Raw genomic sequence first — 25,752 nt, forward strand, 5'->3', positions numbered from 1 at the left:
AAAGGTAATATTGTATATCCTTCTTCCAAATACTTTGAAAAAGCCAAAATGGAAAATTTTTATTACCCAATTCAGTGAAAAAAGTTTAAGGATTCTTACCTCGACCTAAAACACAAATAGCCATTAAGTTGGATGAATAATAAGTAGAATGGAATTTCAGTAGCTCTTGTCTTACATCAATGCCTTCTTGATTTGGTCTAGTCTCTAGAGTATATTTGTTACCTGAAAGGTGAAAAAAACGTTTCTCAGAAAACACAAACTACTAGTATGTGGATTTAAAATTTTGTAATTATTGCAACATTGCTGTAAGTTAAACTTAAAAAACAGAGTTCAAGCTGACACACACAGTGATTAGTCAAATATGTTTGAATGGAAGCTGGATAAACAAAACAGTATAGTACAAACCAGTGACATTTTAAACTATAAAGACTTTTCCCTCAGGAACTTAAAGTGCTTTATAAAAATTATACTTCTTAAAACCCCTATGAGATAGTAGGTAATATGAGCACTTATAAGATAAAATTAGATCCACCTGGCCTTCATTCACACTTACTTTAATTCCCTAGATGCTACACAATTAATTTAGCATAGCCACTAAGGGATCTTTTTGGAACTTGCCAAGTTACTTGTGGAAATAAACGTACTATTCTTGGCTGCAGCACTAAATATGTGATGTAAATTTTCATGAATTTGATCTAGATTGGTAAAAATAAGATGCAGTGCTGTTTTTGTAAGTCTCAAGTGATAATACCACTATGAGATCACTTATGAAATCAAATAACTAATCAAATTAGGATGAAATATGCATGTCAAAGCAAATACTCAAATTGTCTAAGTACTACCTTTCTAATAAGGATATTTAGAGACTGAGATAGAATTTCAACAATTGGTGACTCTAAAAATGGCACCTTGACTAGAACTATCTTAAGATCCTACTTAGAATAATAAATTTTATTATTACTCCTGCCTAAATGGGCTCCTGTCTTTCATCTGCAGACATGAAACTATGGCAAAACATAGTCTTGATGTAATTTTCCCCTTGGGGTTAATAATGGTTGATGAGCTGACATTGGGAGTACAATTTTTACTAAATTGGATATCCAGAGAGAGCCACCAGATGGCGATCTTAGACCCAGTCTTTAGACCCAGAGAGCTGCATAGTATTTGGAGCCAAGATTCATGTCTGAGGATGCTTGAATTAACAAATCCAGTGGAGTGTGTGTGCAAGTGCTCATTAACCTTTTTCAAGTCACAAAGCAATCCAATGTACTCATCTTCACAAGCAGAAGTCTGCTAGTCAAGTTTCCAGGTTCTTAACTAGCCTTCTCGGTTTCTCACCAAAGATCCACTTCAATTCCAGATCAGCTCTACGTGGGGTCCTGGGACGTCCCCTCACTTTACCTAGAGGACTAGGATATTCTTAAAAGTACTCAGAGTCTCAATTCTTCAGGAAAAAAAAGCTTTTTTCAGGTAATGGCTTGAAGCTCTCTCATTTTATGGTGAAACTTGAGAATTGATGGTGTTTCCCTTTTCCACTAAGTGAAGATTCTAAAAGCCTCTGTTCCAACTGACTAAGCGTAGAGCTTCCTTAGTCATTTACATTGACAAGCTCAAATTCCTACAATATTTGGACAAAGATCAACACGTCGGGACACACAAGTTTAGAGAAATTAAGTTTTATTTCAACAGGCTATAAATTTTATATTAGATATTAGATTTTTAAAAATCTGAATGTGATCTGATTTGCCTATTCACAATCTAGTTAATATTCTGGTTAAAAAAAAACACACTCAGATCAAAGTTTAAGAAGACCAAGATCATGGCCTCCATCTAGAACTTAAATTCTTTCAGGTTAGGGGGCAAGAGGTAGGGGGAGAAATGAGAGATATTTGTAATACTATCAACAATAAAAAAATACTTTTAAATAATTCTTTCAGGTTAACCAGCTAGCTCTAGCTCATCCTTGCTTTGATTTTAACTTACCTGAATATCTTGCCATTCTAATCCCTACTCTTTACCTTTCGGTCCACTTTAAAATACAGAGATAAAAGCAGGAGCACACACCAAACACACTAAGACATGGATCAATGGCAAAATACTGACAACGTCATATTAAATGAGCCAAAGGACCACAATGGAATACAATACAGCAAAGAGAATGAATAATCCACTATTTATATGCAATAGTATAGATGAACTTCACAACTGAATAAGAGGAGCCAGACACAAAAGGGTATACACACTTTATCATTTCATTTATACAAACAAAAACTAATCTGGGTTATGAAAGGCAGAACAGAGGTTACCCTGGGGAGTGGGGGGTGACTACAAAGGAGCGCAGAGAGGGCTGGTGAGGTGCTGGTACTGTTCTGTTTTTGATTGGGTGCCGATTCGTGTGCTCAGGTTTTGAAAATTAAATGAGTTATACACAAAAAATAGCAGTATATTCATTCAACTGGTTCTTCAACTAGCAGCAAAAGTAAAACAGCAACAATTTATCAAAACCACACATACTCCTGTAAATTTATTATACTTCACTAAAAAGTTAAATGAAAAATAAGGTGCCGTGTCAACAGCAATCTTGCTCACCTAAGGTAAAAATAGAATGATACTGGATCTCTGGCTAAACAGAGACAATCACATTTGTTCTGAAAAGAGGCTTTAGCTATAAACAGATACCATTTTACAAATCTATGTTCTCATTTGTTTGCTGTCTTCCTACTATGTGATGACAACAAGGAACTGGTGGTCCACTTGGAAACACATCCCAGAATAGCAGTTCTGTATCCTCAGAAGCTCCTGAATTAGAAAAAGGAAAAGGTTCTCCACTGTGACCCTCTTGGGTCAGGACAGTCGCTCTCAATACACTGACAGAGAACATGGACAGCAGGTACAAATGGGCCAGAGCCAGGCTTGCTATTAGAACAATTCCTTTAAGAGTTTCCTAAAAACAGGAAGGCTCGCTAGTGGAAATTCTCAAGAAATAGTTATAGAAATGAAAGAAAAAGCAGGACATAATGCACAGAATTCCATAAGTATTCCTTAAATTACTGAGTGGACTCTATTACTGTCAGCACCAGGATCCCTACCCAGGTAGGGAGGTGCAGAGGAATGCTGGCGTTAGTGTTGGCAGAGCTATCATCTAATCCAGGGTAAGCTATCTTCCAGTAGTACTACCTTGAACAAGTTAACTTCTCTTACTCTCAATCTCTTATCCTGACATTGTTAGGCTTACACCAAATTAGTAGGGGAAAAATCTGTAAAAAAGTATAACACGCTTTGGCCAGTTTTGCTCAGTGGATAGAGTGTCGGCCTGTGGACTGAAGGGTCCTGGGTTCGATTCCAGTCAAGGGCATATGCCCAGGTTGTGGGCTCAATTTTCAGTGAGGGGCATGCAGGAGGCAGCCAATCAATGATTCTCTTTCCTCATTGATGTTTCTCTCTCCCTCCCTCTTCTTTCCTCTCCAAAATCAATAAAAATATATTTTAAGAAAAGTATAAAACAGCATTCAATATCCAATAAATAGAATGGAAAGTTTGATGACACCAAGGGCTATTTAGGGACATGAAGTAATGAAAACTCAGACACTGCATGAGGGAATGCAAATTAAATCAACCTCCATAGGAAACAATTAGATAACATCTGTTAAATCTGAAAATGTATATGTCTTACTATATAGTAATTCCACTCCTAGTACCCTAGGGAACTCTGTGTACAAGGAAACATGTACAAGGAATGCTCACCACAGCAGCACTGTTCCATTAACAGGAAAATGATAAATACTGGTACACATGTTCAATGAATTATTCGAATAGTAGCAAAAATAAGACTGAAAAACTTATCAAAGGCACATTCACCAATATGGATAACTCTTAAAAAAATATAACATTGAAAGAAAAAATACAAGTGGTATAGATGACTCACAATAAAATACCATCTTTAAAAAGATTTAAAAAACTACACAACATACTGCTTAGAGGTAAACAGATGACTAGCAATGTTTTCATTAAAAAAACATGGAAATGATAATCACCAAGCTTAAGATAGTGGTTATTTGTCAGGAGCTGGGAGAAAAATGCAATTAGAGAAGTATACATCAGATGCTCAAACTGTATTTGTAATGTTTGTGTTTGTACCTATCTCTTTTATGACAAGTAATAAATCTGTGAAAGTGTCAAAGTATTTAACATAATACTTGTTGTATAGTAGAAAATACACAATAAACAGCAGCTACTACTGCTATGATCTGAATTGTAGGAGGTACTTCCACCTTCTGAGTATATCATAGAAATCATGGCAGTAAAGTAGGGAAGAAAGCTCAGCCAATGGTCCATATGACTTTCCTCTACCTAAGAATGCAGGTGTGGCCCGGCCGGTGTGGCTCAGTGGTTGAACATGAACCCATGAACCAAGAGGTCCCCAGGTTCAATTTCCAGGTAGGGCACAGGCCCAGGTTTCAGGCTTGAAGACCAGTAAGGGGCATGCAAGTGACAGTGATGTTTCTATCTCTATATCCTTCTCCCTTCCTCTCTCTCCCTAAAATCAATAAAACACTTAAAAAAATAAAGAAAAGAAGAATGCAGGTGTAGAGAACAACGTGAATATGGCTGGGATAACAAATACCAGCTTAGTCTCCAGACACACACTGTCCTAATTTAGTGCTAATTCAGCTGGGTCGTGTACATCAAATTAAAATGCCACTACCAAAATCTGAATCCTACCTTGCTGGCTCTGTCACCATTACAGTGAACTCCCACAGTGGACTGAGGATGTCAGGGGTGCTGACCCAATGGGACTGCCACTCTGAGCCTGCTGGAGAGAGCACTGGCTTGGTGGTTGGGAGATTTGGGATTTCTTGTCCTGGCTCCATCATGCACTAATTAAGCAACCTTGGAAAAGACTCCAAATATCTCCAAGGGCTCATTTATTTTATCTGTAAAATAGGGGTAATATGCCCAGAGATTAAAAGCAAGGGCTCAGTCCCTGACTCCTTGGTTTCCTAGCTATGGGACACAGGAAACCTCTATAAACCCACTTCCTTATTTGTAAAATAAGAATAAGGAACCGATCTCACAGGATTACTGTGAGGATTAAATGAATAATCCATGCTAAACCTCAGCAGAGCGTCTGAACTTAGGTTGTAATTCTGTCGAAAAGTGGTAATAGACATGAACAGGGCTTTGTAAATTGTACAGCTTAGTAAAAGCTATTTTATATTTTCATTGTAACAATTTAAATTCTATTTTTAAAAAAGTTTATAAACTCAGGAACTAATGTATATAAATGCTGACTTTCAAGGAAATAGAATTTATTTTTCTAAAATCAGCCATATATTTCTTACATTCTGTGGGAAAGACTGAAGTTTAAAAAATCTATTTTAGAAACTACAGCTGTCTCCAACTGTATGTCTGATAAGGTTCTCAAGAAAAGGTCAACTTGATCATTATAATCATGAAAATCTTAAATGTTCTCTAAAAACCCAGGATTCTGAAGGTTTAGGTTAATGTATCTACAGTTAGTTACTTGAAATTCCTATATATGAAATACAATAATTTATATATCATATTTTCTTTATCCATTCATGTATCGATGGACACCTAGGTTGCTTCCTTATCTTGGCTCTTGTAAATACTGCTGCATGTATCTTCTCAAATTAGTGTTACTGTTTCTTTGGATAAATACCCAGAAGTCAATTGCCAGGGTTGTATGGTATATCTATTTTAGTTTTTTGAGGAATCTCTATACTGCTTTACATAGGGGCTGCCCCAGTTGGCTGTCCCACCAACAGTACATAAGGGTTCCATTTTCTCCACATCCTCATCAGCACTTATTTATTAACTAGAGGCCCAGTGCACGAAATTTGTGCAAGGGGGGGGGGTGTCCCTCAGCCCAGCCTGCACCCTCTCCAATCTGGGATCCTTCTCACAATCCAGGACTGCTGGCTCCCAACTGCTCCCCTGCCTGCCTTCCTGATTGCCCCTAACCGCTTCTGCCTGCCAGCCTGATCACCCCCTAACCACTTCCACTGCCAGCCTGATTGCCCCTAACTGCCCTCCCCTGCAGGCCTGGTCCCCCCAACTGCTCTCCCCTGCAGGCCTGGGATCCCCCCAACTGCACTCCCCTACAGGCCTGGTCACCCCCAACTGCCCTCCCTTGCAGGCCTGGTCCCTCCCAACTGCCCTCCCCTGCTGGCCATCTTGTGGCAGCCATATTATGTCCACATGGAGGTGTGTTGGAGTTATGGTCAATTTGCATATTACTCTTTTATTAGATAGGAGGATGACTGCCATTCTGATGGATGTGAGGTGGTATCTCATTGTGGTTTTAATTTGCATTTCCCTGATGATCAATGAAGCTGAGCATCTTTTCCTTTGTCTGTAAGCCACCTGTATATCTTCTTTGGAGAAGTGTCTTTTCATGTCCTCTGCTCATTTTTCAATTGGATTGTTCCTGATCTTAAATGAAAAGCTTTTAGCTTTTCACCCATGAGTATGATGTTAGTTGTGTTCTTAGCATATAAAACCTTTATCAAGTTAAGGTAAGTTCCTTATATACCCAGTTTGTTGAGTTTTTATCATAAATAGAAGTGGAATTTTATCAAATGATTTTTCTGTATTGATTGGGATAATCATATGATTTTCATCCTTGGTTCTGTTTATGTAATGAATCACATCGTTTTGTGGATGTTGAACCACTGTTGCATCCTTGGTATAAATCCCACTTGCTCGTGGCATATAATCCTCTTAATGTAAATTGAATTTGGTTTGCTAGTATTTTGTTGAGAATTTTGGTATCTATGAAGAACATAATTTTAGCATGTTTCTCTTCTTTTGGCAACTCTGGTAAATTATCTTGTGTTTAATGGCTGATCTGAAGACTTTCTTGAATATTTTGTATGCGGAAAAGTACATCATATGAAAATAAGCAAAATTTTCTTTTGCTTCCTTTCCATCTTTTTAAAAAATATATATATATTTTATTGATTTTTTACAGAGAGGAAGAGAGGGATAGTTAGAAAAATCGATGGGAGAGAAACACTGATCAGCTGCCTCCCACACGCCCCCTACTGGGGATGTGCCCGCAACCAAGGTACGCGCCCTTGACTGGAATCAAACCCAGGACCCTTCAGTCTGCAGGCCAATGCTCTATCCACTGAGCCAAACCGTTCAGGTCCCTTTCCACCTTTTAAATATCACATTTCCCTTGACTTATTGCAATAATTAGTACGATAGTACAGCTGAATAAAAAAAATAATTAGAGGGTATTCTTGTTTTGTTTTTTACTTTTAGTGGAAATCCTTTTGAAACATCACCATTAATCATGATGTTTGAGATAGATTTTTATCAGAGCAAGAGTTTTGGGTTGTTCTTATTCATGAATGAGTGCTGACTTTTATCAAATGCTTTTTCTAAATCTACTGAAATGACTGCCTATGACTTTGGTTTACTTAAACTGTGGATTGAAACACATTTGATCATAGCAAAATAAGTTTAATGTATTTGCAGAACAGAATTTCTTATAAAGAAACAATATAATGAGGATACCAGACTTCAGCCTAAGATGTAAGATAGGTAATGTTTGGTAAAACTTTTGTTTTAGGTCTTACACAAACACACATGTATGTGCTCTGAGTTGCTGAGTAAAACATCCTTATTACTGTGGGTTGTTTAAAAAACAGCTTGAAAGCCACTGATCTACTGAAGCATGAGAAAACACTGTAAAGGACAAATATTGTAAGGTTTTCTTAAAAATAAATAACACAATGTTTGGATTTTGTTCATTTAGAAATACCCAGATTTCCCTGACATTATTATGTAAATATGATTTAAATATTCTTTAAAATATTTTATATTTAAATATTATTAATATTAGAATAAGAAATCATAATCCCTTGATGGGCAAAATGGCCTACATTCACAGAAACATCTGAAGTCCCTCAAAAGTAACAGAAATAAACTAATAAGAATAACAATAACAGAATTCTGTTATAAGAATAACAGAATTCTTCTTTGAGGATCACTTTTACAAAGTTTTCTTTATGTGTAATTTCTAGGGCTAGATCTTTCATTATAGTTTCAAAAGTATCTGACTCTAGAAATGACAGAACCTCTACTCCAAAAAGTTCAATGTTAATTTGTATTTCTAAAATCAGAAGGTAAGTTGGCATCTGCACTACTTACATCACAGTTTCTGTCCTGTTGCATTGAGTCTGGCTTATTCATGTCTTGGCTGTTTATATTACTTCATCCTATGCTGACTAACTGCTTAGCCTTGTCAATGGTTATATGCCCTCAAACCCCACCCATATACATATGGCCATTCAATGTTTCTCTTTGCCAATCACTCCTGAAACTTTCCTTTAGGACATTTTTTCTTTGCTTGTGAAATAATATTACTCACCCTCCCCATTGGATTTATTTCTGGAAGACTTGTGGCTGCTTCCTGATTATACTGATTGTGATTTGTCACCAGTGAGGCCATTTAAGAAGAGGCAACTCCCAAAGAGGAGCCCCAACTCGTTCTGCACAATGGCAGCACTGTTGGTGTAAGTATCTAATCCGCCAAAGGATAACAATTACTTGGGTGTAAGAATTTTGGAAAAAAAATTTCTAACTCACATTCCCTTCTAATATTCCATGTATGCTGATGTTCTCTACTAAAGTCACTTTTCAAACAAATTGGCATTACACAGACATTTCAGGGACCTCAGAATTTATCTTAGCAATGATACTGATACTGAGTGCCAAGTATATAAATTTGAAGAACAAAGAATCACTGCTTCTAACTGCAATTTTTAAAACAACTTAGAATTCTGTAAAGGTATGCTAATTCCCTGACTGCCACTGGATACAATAGTGTGGTATCCAAACTGATAGAAAGCTTTTTTTATAGTCTTTTTTAAAAGTCCCTTAAGTTAACTTACATAATAAACATAAAATTGAAAGTGCACAAAACAATCTATTAGTTAGATGTAATTTTATAATCCCCAAAGTAGTATTTTTAAAATCATAGCAGCCTAATATAACAATTACATTTGTTAAGTGGGAATGGCAAGAGTAGATGAAGAAATGAGAGACTTTTTGTTTTTTACTTTAAATATTTTAGTACTGAATAAATATTTAAACACCTTTTAGTAAAAAAATGAATAAAGAATACAATTATAAAATCAAGACATTAATTTTTTTCTACGCCCTGTCATCCCCACCTCTAACCTCCTTCCACACTTAGCACTGTGTGTCTTCTACAGCAGTCTGTCTCCCATAGAGCCATCCCCATCGCAGATGTTCTGCATCTAGATGAGCAGAGGTGAAGGCAATGGGAGCAGGAGGATTCAACAAACCTTGAACTGAGCATTACAAATAGCACTTCTGCCCAAAGTCGTGGCTCAGTGGTTGAGTGTCAACCTTCGAACCAGGAGGTCACGGTCGATTCCTAGTCAGGGCACATGCCCGGGGTTGCGGGCTCAATGCCCTGTGTGGGACATGCAGGATCAATGATTTTCTCTCATCATTGATGTTTCTATCCCTCTCTCCCTTTCCCTTTCTCTCGGAAATCAATAAAAAAAATATATTTTTTAAAAAATAGCACTTCTATTTAGAAGTGAAGGGACCAAAGTTTTGCCATCCTGAAGCTGCCTATTGGGATACTGATTTTAAGCTGCTTATTAAGAAACAAGACTCAGAAAGAACCTTTGGCCCTAACTGGTTTGGCTCAGTGGATAGAGTGTCGGCCTGCGGACTGAAAGGTCCCAGGTTCGATTCCGGTCAAGGGCATGTACCTTGGTTGCGGGCACATCCCCAGTAGAAGGTGTGCAGGAGGCAGCTGATCGATGTTTCTTTCTCATCAATGTTTCTAACTCTCTATCCCTCTCCCTTCCTTTCTGTAAAAAATCAATAAAATATATATATATATATTTTAAAAAGTAACAGTTCTTGACTGTTAAAAAAAAAAAAGAAAAAGAAAGAACCTTTGGCCTTTTCCATCTAAACCTCCTGCCTAAGAGGTTTTTTTTGTGATTTGTCTAAACCTCCTGCCTAAGAGGTTTAGATGGAAAGGACTACTCCAGGAAGGGAATTTCAGGACATTCATTTTAGCCTAATTTGAATTAAGTATGGTAAACAGGAGGACTTCAAGCAGGGGCCTGTTCACTAGAAATCCTGTCCCCCACTGTTTCTGAGTTGCCTAGCAAGAATTTGCCTGCTGTGTTCCCTTTTCCCTAAACTATCTGTAAATTGCCCATTCTCACTTCTTAAATCTAAGACCCCATTCCCCCTACCTTTCTCCTTTATCCAAAATGTCATATATACCCAATGTTGCCTCACTGTTTTTGAAATTGTCATGCTTACGTGCATTTCCCATGCGTATGTATTAAGATTTTATTTTCTCCTGTTAATGTCTTTTAATTTATTAGCCCAGCTAGAAGAACTTAAAAGGTAGGAAGAAAAGTATTAATTTTGTAGCTCCCATTAGAAAGTAGACTTTAGAATAAAAAGATCCATTATCTTCTCCCTTTGAAATTCTGGTATCTATTCACAATTGTAACTGCTCTGCTCCTTCAACATTTAGACCCCTATTTGAATGGGATGTCGAGAGAAACCCTCTACAGGGCAAATAATTGATCAGGTCAATGTTACTACAAGTTTGAGAATATCATCCTGAATATTACGTATAAAGTCCAATGCCAAGAATCTGACTCTTGTATGACATTCTTCTTTTGGAACTACTAAGTAAAATGCTAGTCACCTGTTAAGTGGATTATAACTCCTTCATTCTTATTGTTTCTAATCTCTAAATTCAATTCTACACCTTGCTACCCAATAAACTCACTTCATATTTGGTCACTATTCTCAATAACCTATCACTTTCTCCATGAAGCCCATATACCTCAGCTTTGGCTTTATCTTAGGTCATTAGTCACAATATAGGTGCCTACACTGGGACCAGGCAGATACTTAAGGGCAGGGGCAAGAAACGAAAGGAAGTAACAATGATATAACAACCACTTCTCAGCTCCAGACTGTGAGTTTATAAAAAACAGTGTAGGTAAAAATGAATTCTGAAATCTTCCGTCTTGAACTGTAAAATACAATACTATGCAAAGAGGCCATGGTTTTAAATGAGGTCAAGGAGAATTAATGCATGAAAGCTGCTGTTGACAAACCTGTTCCAAATTTGCTGAAGGGGTGTTTGGGATTCCCTGTAGCTTTCTCCAACTGAAAGAGTCTCCAAGCATCGTTCATCACATTCTTCTCATGTTCTGAATCAACTGCATTCACCTCTCTGTCTTTGCAACTCTCATCAAATAAGGGGCACAGAAAAAACTGCGCAAACCTAAGGGTGTGAAACATAATTTAAAAGCTGTTATTTTTTAAAAGTGGCCTTTAAAAAATGCTTGAAACATAACAGATAGGAAATATTAATTCTACAGAATCAGAAAAAAACTACCATTGCTACTAAGAAAAAAGGAATATAAAGTATGTTCTAAGTAACATAAGAAAAATATAATATTGGACATATGTAAATTCAGAAGTCAATCTACCCGAGAGATGTTAAATAATTAGCGAAGATATAAAAAGATGAACACCTCCGATTCTGACACCAATTCCCATGTCTTTTTTCCACACCACCAAACAATTCTCCGACACCAGCTGGGTATCCCACAATTCAGCTCAATTATGACACTGTCTACCTAAAAATCAGATGCTGCCCCTTACAGGACTGCCCCCTCCAAACACTAATCACAAGTCTGGGTTGTCACCTAAGCTTCTGACCAACCCTCTGAACAATCGATCAGAGGATTCCACAACTTCCTCCTCGGGTTCTATTAATTTAGCAGAGCAGCTCCCAGGGCCCAGAGAAACATTTTACTTTCTAGCTTACTGGTTTATTATAAAAGGATATAATTCAGGAATAGTCAGAAAAAAGAGGTACACAGGGCAAGGTATGTGGGAAGCGGTGAGGAGTTTCCATGCCCTCTGAACACGCCTCTCACCAAATCTCCATGTGGTCAAAACTAGGAGTTCTCCAAATTCCATCCTTTTGGATTTTTAGGGAGGCTTCATTGATTAAATCATTGACCATTAGTGACTGAACTTAATCTCCAGCCCCTTTCCCTTCCTTAGAGGTCTAGGGATGAGACTGTAAGTTTCAAATCTCTAATCATGTGGCTCCCATCCTCAGGTTACCTAGGGGCTTCCCCCAAATCCTCATTAACTTAACAACCTTAATGGTTCTGACCACTTAGGAAATTGCAAGGGGTTTTTAGGAATTTTATGAATCAGGACCAGAAAAGAAGACCAAATATATATTTCTTATTATAAATCACAATGTCGCCCTAGCTGGTTGGCCTGGGGACTGAAGGGTCCTGGGTCCGATTCCGGTCAAGGGCACATGTCATGGTTGTGGGCTCGATCCCCAGTAGGGGGGGTGCAGGAGGCAGCCAATCAAAGGTTCTCTCTCATTATTGATGTTTCTATCTTTCCCTCTCCCTTCCTCTCTGAAAATCAATAAAAATATATTTTCAAATAAATAAATAAATCATAATGTCACAACACCAAAAAGTCAAGGCAGACTATGGAGACAGCAACAATCTATTTAAGATTTGCAATTTGGCATATCTATGAAAATCCTTGTTATAAATGGCTAATTCTCCAAAAAAGGAAAAGGCAGGCGACAGTCCTTAGGCAAGGAAACTTTAAACTTACAGTTTTAGGTGCAATTTCACTAAGACTCAGACATTTTAGGACAAACTAAGTGACCTACTTTTAAAAGGCTCTATTTGAATTTTTCTTCTCATGGAGAAAAATAAACAAACCTACTTTAATTAGTGGAAAAAAATGGAGTGAAAAACCTATGACATAGTAGTTTGACTAAGTCATAACTATGGGCTTCTATGAAATTGTGAGTATTTTAAAATTTTAATAAGCAGTGATTCCACAAATACCAAGGCATGTAACTCTAACAAAAGTAACTAAAATGCTTTCCTTGAGACTATGCTTTAATAGTAGTACCAAAGTATAACTAAGATACCTTTAGTTAATAAATTAACTCTCCTATATCAGGTTGCAATCATGATTTCATACAATAATTCTTCTAAAGAAACGTTAGCCTCCATCTTATAAAAACAAGATCCAGAGTTCAAATGAAACTGAGAGTAGAAGGTCTGTCTGAATGGAACTACTATTCAGTGGACCTAAGAGACTTCTGAGTCTGTAACATCTGAGCAACTGCACCTCCCACAGTTCAGCTGTCAAGGAGGCTGTTATTATTTGATATTTATTTTAAGTACATAAACATAATACTATGATAAGCACTTTACACACACCAATCCAAAGAGAAATCCATCTAACTATAATCTATAATCAAAGATATATTGGAACAGAGCTATTTCTGGACATGCAACCTCTTCTACCTACGTCAATATGTTCAGGCTGGAAAATGTGCCTAAGAGTTACACGGTGTAACTAGATAGGCCTACATGAAGGGTCATGATTATGAACAGTATAAGCCACTTTTTAAAAAGACGCTCTTATACAAGTGGTTTTTTTTTTTCACTCTGAGCCAAGTAACAGACATCCTCCATCATACAGAGATCTATTATATGAACATCTGCAGTAGCATTTGTAAAGCAGAAAATGAGCCCAGGGAACTTATTGTTAGTCTTCTGCGAATACATATGATTATACCTCAAAGCTGCTGCCTAAAGATTGAAACATAAGCTAAAGTAAGTAAGAAACAGGCTACTTTGAGCTAGCCATGTATCCTGTTAATGTTCTTTGCTCTAAGGAATAAATTCAAACTATTAGGTTGCTTAAAAAATAGAATGACTATTATTAAGATAAGCAAGCAAATGAAGTTGACAATTACTAAAACTGCAAGGTCAAACTCCGTACAGATTCACTAAAAAGCTTCAGATTACACTTGATAATACAGAAAACTATTAAAATTCACCAAGAAAACAATTATACTTTGAATAATGAATCAAATTACTAATATAACAAAAATTTTAAATTGTTAGCTATATAGAAAATTGACCAAGAAATTAAATTGGCCTAAGGGAGACTGTTATAGAAAATACTTTCACAAAAAGTACCCAGGTTTGAAACAGCAGGTCAAAGCATTCTATATCTGCTAAGTATTCTTGAGAATAGAGGAACTAAAGGAAATAAGAGTATTTAAGTTCTAGCATTCTGGAACAGAAATATGTTCTGTTACAGTTTATTCTTTATCACCTGCTTCATATGTAATACCAGTTAGAATGGGAAAGACTGGTGAGAATTTTATAAGTCAATAAAGCATTTTGTAGGCCTGAAGACTGGTTTAAAGTCAGACCGTTATTTTTCTTCTACCACAAAGTAAATATATGAGATCACATTATTATTTTTCTTTTTTACAAAACCCAGGGGTGAGGGAAATATTGATTAAAATACCTCTTGTTAAGCTATAAAGCTGTGAAGGCATCTCTGTAAAAATAATAATTATTACTATTACTACTATTAATGTCGTAAGTGCACAAAGTTGGACAATGTATAGAGTATTCAGCATTACCTGTCTAGGGCACCTTCTAGGTGTTCATGGGAAACATCAAAATAATAATTGGTATGCTCTCCACTAGTAAAAGCATTTGAACTTCCTGCATGCTCACTGAGAAACTGGCTGTATTCATTTTCTTTAGGATATTTCTTTGTTCCCAAAAATAGCATGTGTTCACAAAAATGACTTAAGCCAGCAATATTTGGAGGATCTGACAATGAACCTGTAAAGAGTAGAGAAAACATATATATAATAAATCATTTTTTATGTTGAAAGAAATCAAATACAGATAAGTCACAGATGATTTGAAATTTCTGTTAGCATGACAACTCCAATCATACAATCAGAAAAAACTAAGCATCGGCTGCTCTGAAATAATACGAGTTCTAGCCCCGTCTTTTGACATTAATTAGTTGGTGACCTTGGGCAGATTTTAACCTCTCTGGACATTAGTTTCCTCACACATCACACTGGAGGGAAAGAGGTGAATTCACTGTTGTCTTTATTTTGCAGGAGACAGTATAGCAGAATGCTAAGGGCACTGGTTTGGGGGTTAGCAGCTCTATTAGCTATGAAACTTTGAGCACAATATTTTATCCATCTTGCCTCAGTCACTTTTCTATATACACACCTAACTTAAGAGAGTTGTGTGAATAACAATTAGATGATATTTGCAAAGCACACTATATTGTGTTCAGCAATAATTATTTGTTCAACATATGATGGTTATTACTTTTTCCCTCAATTTTAAAATGTCACTGAGTTAAACAAAAATTTTTCAGAAAGAAAACATGCCTCACTAAATGTACATATAGATAAGAAGCAAGCTGAGTAAAGCAGCATTAAATGTGGGAGAAATGTGCACACAAGAATCTAGGAAATGTATTTCCTTGTGTACCCAAAGTGTACAAAAGTGAAAGAATTAGAACTGTTACAGTACAAGATGGGAATGAATTTCCTTGCTGCTAGGTCACCTCAGCTGGGAACCTAACAAGATGCTCTTGGTAAATGTAAAATTATTTGACTTAGACAGTTGTACATTATCAATAGCTGTACAGGGCTACTGTACAAAATAAGGTTCATGGAACTGGCAACTGTTAGGTCTTTATTTGCACAAATATGGAAAGTTCTAATAAATGTCAACATCAGGTCAATGAAACTGAACAAAGCCTAATTCACAATTTTAAATTGTACCTATGTGTACATCAAGTGCTGCTGATGACTTATCCGTGGTGGGATCACTGATGAGAAGTACTTTGATGCCATTGGCCAGCTCCAGCCCCCGGTATTCTCGCTTGTCTTCAGGAGATTTGATAATGTGATTTCCTAGTCTCTTGATTGCTGGATTATTCATTTTGCTGTAGGTCTTTTTGTGGAAACTTAAAAGAAAAAATTGAATTGTTAGATTGTGGCTGCCTTTTTTTTTTTTTTTAAAGAACAAAGAATAACATTAAGCAAAACCATTTATTATATCATCAGATTAAAACACATCTGGAGGAAACTTTTTATAGCCTACCTACAGGGTATAATCATTCCACTCCTTCCTCTTACCCATCATTCATTCAGAGAAATGTTAATATTGTTTTTGTAGAGCCATATTTAGGACAGCACACGGATGGGGATTTGAGACAGGATGGGTTGGGCCATGAGTGGGCCCATGTGCTGACCTAGAATACAGTTTTCAATTACCAATAACTGCTTTCCCACATATTTCAGAGGCATCTGCTAGAGTAAGTGAGCTGAGAGTTGCAAGAATTATTATAAGGTCATCCAAAACATTGCTCAACCTGATGACATTCAAAGATAGGGCAGATCTAGAACGCATCAGTCTAGTATTCACATGCCCAGAACATAGGGAACAACCTTCAATGAGGAAAAACCCTGTGAGGTCCTAATACAAAATAAGAGATCTGGGCTGATCTATGAGTCTTGGCAGCAAAAGTAGGGACATAAAAATAAACAAGGTTGGAAGGACCCCAAGTAATTTTTGTAGTCTAGGGCAAAGGTGAATGCCAGAGCAGGAACAAGTCCAGTCATCTTAGCAAAGATGCTAAATTGTCTTACAAAGGACTTACTTCCCTTCCTCTGATAGTCCTTTTCTTCTCTAAGAAAGCTCGAGTTATGCTGATGGAAAGGGGCTCTTGACTGCTATGCAGGGATTATTAGTGCAGCAAAGGGATTTTCCAGAGGATGGGGTATGTATGTTTTGAGACTAAGAGTAGATGCTATTCTTATCTATGTTGCTTAAGAGACAAAAACTGAGCCTGTTATTATTAGTAGGTGAATATACTAATCAAGTAAAGCCAAAAACATATCTTAAACTATAGAGAAAAAATAACCCTGCGCTACCACATTTGCTTCTCACCTGGAAGACAAAAGAAGTGGATTTGACTGCTCCTTAAAGACTGACATCCAGATTTAACAGCAAATCAGAGGGGACACAAATAGATATACAATTTTATGGGATAAAAACTTTATTTTTTGTGTTAAAATCTTTGGAGATTAATGGAGTGAAAAATCCAGTTTGCTTTTATCAGAAAAGCTTCCTCTCTAAAATATCTGTAACTAGTCTTCTGAGTAAGAAATTATCAACCAAAGAGGTTTGTTTGCTCCTATTAAGATCGTCCCTGATATCTTCTTTAGAAAAGAATATTTGGAATATTAAAGATCAGTACCATAGGTCATACTAAATGTATCAATACCAGTTTTTAAAAACCACATAGTACTTTACAGAGACATTGCTAATAGTTTTACCCTATTTATAGTAAAAATGTCTAATTTATTTTATTTTATTATTAATTTATTTATTAATTGATTGATTGATTGATTTCAGAGAGGAAGGGAGAAGGAGAGAGAGATAGAAACATCAATGGTGAGAGAGAATCAATCCGCTGCCTCCTGCACACCTCCTACTGGGGATCGAGCCCACAACCTGGGCATGTGCCCTTGACTGGAACTGAACCTGGACCCTTCAGTCCACATGTCAACGCTCTATCCACTGAGCCAAACCAGCTAGGGCAGTAAAAATTTCTTGAAAAACAAAATATAATACTAACATTTTTGGGATATAAGGCCACTGTTGGAAAATTCAAAAGCAATGCGGAAGTGAAAAGGTATTATTAACAACTTCTTTCTACCTCATTAGCCACAAACCACTTTATGATCAATGTCAAAGGCAGATGAGAATCCGAATGCAGCCCTAACCAGTTTGGCTCAGTGGATACAGCGTCGGCCTGCGGACTGAAGAGTCCCAGGTTCGATTCTGGTCAAGGGCATGTACCTTGGTTGCGGGCACATCCCCAGTAGGGAGTGTGCAGGAGGCAACTGATCAATGTTTCTCTCTCATTAATGTTTCTAGCTCTCTATCCCTCTCCCTTCCTCTCTATAAAAAAATCAATAAAATATATTTTTTTTAAAAAAGAAAGAAAATCCGAGTACAAAGTCTTAAAAAATGGTGTTTTGTGGTTAAAAAAATCTCCGCGTAACAGAAAATGGTCTATCTAAGCCTCCAAAGACAGGCGCAATAATAATCCTGGTTAAAGTATTTCCCCAGGGGCAATCTGGACTACAGCAAATGCCTTCAGTTAATAGCTGGTTTTGAAAACCTTGAGTTCAATATAAATTACTGTTTTGAAAAATGAGTTCCAACCTAGCAGCAACATTAAGATTAAATAAGCCATGAGGCCGCCTCCATTAAGCTCCACAGCCAGAAGGGCAGCATTAAAAGAAAACATTAAGAAAGCTCAGTGTGCACCAGAGACGCCTAGGCTCCTCCCTGCAAAGCTCTACTAGAGGAAGGGAGGGGACTGGGATTTTAGTAACGAATTCCACTCAGTGGGAGCAAAAACTAAAGGCTGTTTTGGTTCCATTGCCATTGTTTATATCCAAAGCTTTCTACTGTGCTTGCCCAGCCAGTTTCATTTAGGGGAACCAAAAGTTACAAGCAACTAAAATGTAATAATGCTGATGCTGATGATGGCGGAGCTCTGAAACTTCTACCCAATCCACAACTGTAGTGAGATCAAATACAGATCAGTTAGGGGGGACAAACTGTCTTATTCTATGGGAGGTGAAAAATTCATTATAATTAAGATAACCACCCTCAACTATAGGCTACATTCTGTACTTTTTTCAGGGTTCAATTTCTCTTGTCCAGATCTTCATTTTCTTAAAAGAAAAAATATAATCAGAGGCATTATATAACTCATTTGGGCATTGAAGCTATGATTGGTTAATATCCATGGTATGGCTAAGAATAAAGAGATAGATTTATTCTATAAGTCAAACATAAAAATTAGTCCAACTACTTTTAGACATTTGTATATGAGATCAAGGACAACTATAAATTTCCAAGCTGACAATACTCCTGAATCAAATATGACTTCTTGAAGCAAAAGCCAAAAGAGTTAATAACAGCATTTTCAAACAAGATCCTTCCCAGCAATCCATATTCAATAGCACAGGCTGGCTTTACCTAAAGCATGTCTACCAACACATCCTACAACAATTTGATTCTCACCTTCTGGAGAACTGAAGGAAATGATCTGGAACTCTTCTGATGATGATGAACTCATCAACAGCTTGCCTGTCTCTGTATTTATACTCATGAGATCACGTGTCTATCCATCTCAGCTCATTAGCATACAGCATTCAAAATTAATTTTATTTATTACAAATGTTCTCCAATTTGCACCCAACAAAGAGTGAACAAGCAAGTATTCTGACTTTTAGATGACAAGCTAGTGCTAAATCAAATTTTCCCAAACACATATTTGATATTTTTAACCTGTCAAAGTCAAAATATTGGAGTAACTTTCAATTTCATGGACTTTATTACACATTGGAAACTTCATCAAAGGCACAGAATTGTCAGTGTTAAGCATTCTCATGAACTTGGAGAGATATTTAGTAATTACAGCATATTTTGTAATTTTGTTTAGAATTTACAACACAGAAGGTTAGTATTTAAAAGCTGGAAGAGCCATTAGATGTTACCTAATTCTTTGCAGTTCATGGACTAGCAGGACTCTTCCCGGGAGCTTGTTAAATATGTAAAATATCAGAAACCACCAGAGACCTGCTGAGCCAGAATCTGTATTTTAATAAGATCCCCAAATGGGCTAGTCCCCTATCTTACGTATAAGAAAACTAAAGCTCAGGAACCTGAAATCACTTGTCCAAGATTATATAGCCAAAGTTACAACTAGAACTCAGTTATTAACTGTGCCCACTCCAGGACCTCGAAATCCAAATAAACATTTAAGGAGGCCTATGAAGATCCAGACACCACACCATGCATGCTGGCTACAAAGATGAGTTTGCCAGAGCCTTGGCTCTTAAGAAACCCAGCCTAGCGACAGACATGAAAACAAGTCAACTTTTAACTGTGTGGCACAGTTGTCCAGGGCACTATGGGAGTAATGGAAGGGGGACACCTAACTTTTTAGGAGGGGAGAGAGGAAAGAGAGTAGGTGAATAGAAGCATGCCAAATAAGAGGGAGTTACCAGAGGAAAGGACTGGTGCTGAGAAAAAAAACATGAGGCATAGAGAGGAAATACAAGAGCTTGGTGTTAATAGAACTACAACCAGAACTTTCACTGAGAGATCTGGACATATAAAGGCAGGTTTGCAAAAACAAATTCCCAAATAAGTCATTTCCAAATTTTCATGTCAAGAAGAAATTTTTTCTGCAAATAATCTTTTATTCCGATGACCTTTTACAATCCTTTTTTCTCATAACTCTTTAAGTGTTGCATAGTACATTGAATAGATTGAGAAACTTTGTTGCCTTTGTTAGATTTGATCCATTTCTAATTTCTAAATGAATGACCTATAAACCCAAACAGGTGAATGATCATGCTAACAGTCAATTATGTATCAAAACCACCCTTCTGTGGAATCCATCCACCCACTGCCAAACCACAGGCGGAAGCTGAGCTTACCCTATGGCACTCTGAACGAGGAGGAGGCATCCCAGGAGAAAATGCCTGAAATCAGAATCATACCATAAACATTTCTTCCCCACAGAAAGCAGAGGTAAATAAGAATAAAAAGGTAGTGGTAGTACTAGAATGCTTCACTATAAGACTACATATTCCCAAATACTGTTTACGTTACTTGACCTAAAAAAATAACATGTCTCGGGAATCATCTTCAGTTACAGAGATCAGTACCCCTTACCTCATACACAAGCTAGATTATAAAGGTGGGTATAAACTAAAATCCTGTCAATTAAATTGTTTTCTCATGATGAATGTTTGTCTTTGTTTCAGGCAAAATGTCAGGTGTTCTAACTGTGCACCTTCTGGAAAGGTGTTTATAAAGAAAAAGCAAACAAACTCTTAAATGAATAAGAAATCCTGTAACAGTATCATTTTAGAGATATGTGCTTTTGCAAATTTTGTTCTAATTTTGGTGCATATACAACTAGACGTCCTTAGGCCTGGCCGGCAATGAGGGATGATCAGGGCCTTCCTTCCCCCGGCTGCCAGCCGGGGCTTTCCTTCGTTCCGCACCGCCCCCTGGTAGTCAGCGCACGTCATAGCGAACAGTCGAACTCCTGGTCAGTCGAACCTCCAGGGGACAAATTGCATATTAGCCTTTTATTATACAGGACTAGAGGCCTGGTACACAAGATTCATGCACTCAGGGGGGGTACCTCAGCCCAGCCTGCACCCTCTCGCAGTCCAGGAGCCCTCGGGGGATGTCTGACTGATGGCTTAGGCCCACTCCCCACAGGGAGGCTCCCACCACCACCGCTGCACTCGCTAGCCGTGAGCCTGGCTTCTGGCTGAGCGCGCTGAACATGAGGGGCAGCTCGTGTTTTGAGCGTTTGTCCCATGGTGGTCAGTGCACATCATAGCAACTGGCTGTTCTGCGGTTCAGTCAATTTGCATATTAGCCTTTTATTATATAGAACGGCTGTTTATTCTAAAAGTGACAAGCTTATGTGGGGGAGGAAGATATTTTACTCTACCCTTCTAGGTTCCTTTGGGTAGTCTAATAATTAAGACAACATGAGACAGAGTAACGAGAAATTAACTAAATTTAATTACATATGTATGTATGTATGTGAACCCCACATATATGAGAGAGTCAGTGATCCCACATACATAAGAGGTTCACAGACAGAAAGGTATAAATGGTATGTATGATAATCCAAGCTAGGGATGAGGTACAATGTGCCTTGGGGCTTCAGAGGGGAAGAAGGTCATTTGCAGAATAAGAGCAGATGTTCAGTTATTTACAAGTTTGTCCTATAAATCACAAAGTTTTAGGGTTTTTTTTTTTTGTTTTTTTTTTAGAGAGAGTGAAAGGGAGGGAGGGAGGGAAGGAGGAAGGAAGGAGGAGAGAGAAAAGGGGGGAGAAGCGAAATTGGCCTGCTCCCAGAACCCCAGGTGCACTTTTTCCAGGACTGGCTTCTCTCAATGAACTTTTCCTCCATTAACCGTTTTTGTCCGTGAACCCATTTTTCAGACTAAAACCCCACATTTTGGTTTCAGGTTGACGCTCTAACACTGAACCACCATGGCCAGAAGGTTTCTTATATGTGTATTTGGTAACCTAGGGTGTTTCACAAGTATCCTTCCTCCACAGATAGGCTTCAGGCTGTTAGAAAATGTGAGAAAGATGCCACTGTACTAATCCTAACAATCACTCCATTTTTAAAGTGTCATATGCTTTATAAACTGCTAATTTAATCTTTTCATTTTCCTTAAGCCCAGATGAGGAAACGAAAGCTCAAGAATTAAGTGATTTGCCCAAGGGCATTCACAAACCTGATTTGTGGCAAAGCTGGAGGGACCTATAACGAAAGAGGAGCATAGGAAGGGGAGGAGCAGAAGGTAGTACTTAAGGAAATCATAAATGGCTTCCTTTCTCAGCTCCCAGTTACCACCCCAAAGCCCTTCCCTGACCCCATTCTCCTAACAATTCCAAATAACAAAGACAAGGAAATAAAATTTTAAATAGGTCAAAATAAATGATGCAAGAAACGTTTTCTGTTTTCCTCTTCTACTTCCCATGTAAAACAGAGGTAAGTAGTAGAAAGAGGCTGGAAGAATGCTTCCAATCTGCCAAAGGAGTCCCTGAGCTGAGAACCATATTTTCTCACTATACTTTGCTAAGAAAAAGAAAAAGAAAAAGAAAAAGAAAGAGAAAAAGGAAAAGAAAAAGAAAAAAGTATAACAGGATTAAATGTATAGCAGGTTTGAAGAGAGTATAGAATTGTCTCATGCATAAAAGGGAATATGAAAATAATTACTACAGTAGATATAGTAGGGTTATGGGTAATTTATTTTTTAGATGCATCCATTAAGCCCGTGGTGGGCAAACTGCGGCTCGCGAGCCACATGCGGCTCTTTGGCCCCTTGAGTGTGGCTCTTCCACAAAATACCACGGCCTGGGCGAGTCTATTTTGAAGAAGTGGCGTTAGAAGAAATTTAAGTTTAAAAAATTTGGCTCTCAAAAAAAATATCAATTGTTGTACTGTTGATATTTGGCTCTGTTGACTAATGAGTTTGCCGACCATTGCATTAAGCCATAGGAACAGAAAAAAAGAAAGAAAAACCATGTAATTTGTTAGGGTCGCCGAAGGAGGAACGCCTGAGGCCAAAAGGGATGAAGAATTATAAATTTATTAGATCATCTGAATACCAGATGGGCTGAGCCCCAAAGACTGGGAGTCAGAAGTTTTTAAAGGACTCTAGGTGGGCTTTTTCTGGGCGGAGAATTCTCTGTGCAGGTCCAGATTCTGGGAAACTCCGGAGGGGAGAGATAATGGTCTTAGCAAGTGGAATGTGGTCTAAGCAAGTGGAATGTCCACTGTGAAGTGGCCTAAAGGTCAGTTCCCAGAGGAGGGGGTATCAATTCATTTATCTGATCAGATCTAACAGTAATCATCTTGGTAGATGCAGAAAAATACTTAACTAAATTCAATAATCATTCATGTCCTTAAAAAAAAGTCAGCAAACTAAAAATAAAAGGGAGAATAGCCCTTCATCCCCACAAACAGGATGCTACTACAATCTCTTCTATCAACACTGTACTGGCCAGTTCAATAATGCAAGAAAAAGAAAACACATATAGATGTGACAGGAAGGGGAGGTAGACTAACATAATTCATGGCTGGCATGACTGTGTATGTAAAAAAGTCACAACACTCCACTGACAACTTCCATTTCTGAGTAGGATATAATAGGTCACGGCAACCTGATTCAGTTTCAATAACTACAAAAGCCACAATAAATTACAAAAATCACATTTTTAAAGCTATTGGAGAGTTGTACAAGCAATAAGGATCAGAGGGACTAGAATTCCAGAAAGGGGTGAGCTGGGAGATGAGCTGATGATCATCATCTGTTTTCTTCTCTGGAGGTATTGGGCAATTTTGGGTGTGGCTTGAAGATCATGCTTGGCCCAAGCAAAAGAATTCTACTCTGGGGAAGAGAAACAAGTGAAGCTTAAGTAGGCACAAGGTGTTGAGATAGGCCAGAACAAATGAAACAGAGAAACTGAGCAGACAGCTGAAGAAACTGACAGAGCAATTTACAGCAGATACAGAAAGTCACCTCCCTAGAAATAACATCTAGGCCTCAGATATTTAAGCTCCAGACCAGAAAAGCAGCAAAACCAGCTGTACTGATGACACCGGCTGCGATGACTGATGACGCTGACTGACACTGACCAATTAGTGAAGACCACGACCCTGTAGGAGCACACCTAGAAAACATGAATCTTCTGCTGAAACCCTCCCCTAAGATTCCTGCGTGTGAGAGAGATAAAGCCTCAAGACAGTGTTCTCCTGTTGAGGAACAGCCCCAGCCATTCCATTGCTCCTCTTCTTCCCCCACTCTCTCCCCATAGGCACGCATCTCCTACACTCTAAGGCAAGCATGTCAAACTCAAAGGCTAACACGGGCCAAATAAACAAGGTTTAAGTTTATGTGGGCCGCAAAAAAAACAAAAGCTTCAATTTTCATAGAAAAGTAGGTTTATTTCAATAGAGACATGCTGAATACAAAGGGCTGAAATAATGAGTAATCGTTAACATAAAATAATAGAACATTTTAATAAAAATTATTTTTTTTCTTGAACATTAACTTACCAAACACTGAATAACTGCACAAATGAATAAGCATAACGCAAATAAACCTATCTTTCTTGTTCTCCAAAAGCAAAATATTTCCTATTGCGCACACCAAACAAGTCAGTACAAGACTAATGACGTGGCAATCGGCGGCTAAAATATTCGCTGCTAGTATTAGTGTAGAGAAATAATGTGCCTGCACATAAGGCGCGTAAGAGAAATACGAATTCAACACGATTATAGTAAAATCAGTCATTATCGAATGTTGTAGTTCGTTATCAATACTTATGTATAACAGGATATTGTAAAAATTAACTTACGAAATTTTTATTAAAACGTTTCTTACATACCATTATATTGGCCTGGCGACAAAAATATTCACTGCGGGCCACGTGTGGCCTGCGGGCTTCGAGTTTGACATGCTTGCTCTAAGGGACTCCAGGGGACTTGCAACCTGGGGAGCAACGGGCAGCTCCTCACAGGCTGGTCCTCGGAATATGGCCCCACGGCCCTTCCCTCTGACCTGCCCGAGAGCGAGGGCAGCCCAGCCTAGGCTTCCCTGTTGCTTTAGAGTAAGCCCTTCTTTCTTGTCTTACCGTCCCCAGCTTTAATAACATTCCCTCACAGTCACCTGGACTCGTGAAATTTTTCCTGCATGAAGTCAAGAACCCACACACTACCTGGCAGCCCTAGGCAGACCCCTTTCCAGTAACAGTGTGACAGATTAAAGCCCCAAGATGCCCCAAATTCACAGCTTATTTTTGCCACAGGAGTTTAACTGAGATACCACTACATTCCTACCAGAACGCTAAAATGAAAAAGTTGGAAAAATAGCAGGTGATAGAGAAGTTTTGGGGCAACCCAAACTCTCATACACTGCTGGTGGGAATGCAAATTAATACAATCATTATTTAAAAACTGGCAGTACATACTTACATAAAGTATATATAAAACTGACAATATGACCTAACAATTCATGTATTAGATATACACCCAAAATAAATGCATTTATATGCTCATAGTAATTCTATTCATAATAGCTAAAACTAGAAATGATCAAATGTCCATCAACAGTAAAAGGATAAACTGTGACATATTCACACAACGGAATAGTATACAACAATGAAAATG

The 25,752-nt window shown here is 37.8% G+C and overlaps 1 protein-coding gene across 4 annotated transcripts in view; it reads right to left on the minus strand.

Annotated features, from left to right (window-relative positions):
- The window catches only part of IDE (insulin degrading enzyme), a 75,973-nt gene that overhangs the window by 40,851 nt on the left and 9,370 nt on the right, over window positions 1-25,752 (minus strand). For 2 of the 4 annotated variants that reach the window (XM_054729379.1, XM_054729378.1), the window contains exons 2-6: window positions 20,477-20,521; window positions 15,728-15,912; window positions 14,549-14,756; window positions 11,163-11,332; window positions 100-222 (exon numbers count right to left, since the gene is read on the minus strand). In XM_054729379.1, coding sequence (XP_054585354.1) covers window positions 100-222; window positions 11,163-11,332; window positions 14,549-14,756; window positions 15,728-15,912; window positions 20,477-20,521 — 731 coding nt within the window. The remainder of the gene's footprint in view (window positions 1-99; window positions 223-11,162; window positions 11,333-14,548; window positions 14,757-15,727; window positions 15,913-20,476; window positions 20,522-25,752) is intronic. The other 2 variants (XM_008156910.3, XM_008156909.3) reach the window with 1 other exon arrangement.

This window comes from Eptesicus fuscus, chromosome 17 (assembly GCF_027574615.1).
Source record: "Eptesicus fuscus isolate TK198812 chromosome 17, DD_ASM_mEF_20220401, whole genome shotgun sequence".
Lineage (NCBI taxonomy): Eukaryota > Metazoa > Chordata > Mammalia > Chiroptera > Vespertilionidae > Eptesicus > Eptesicus fuscus.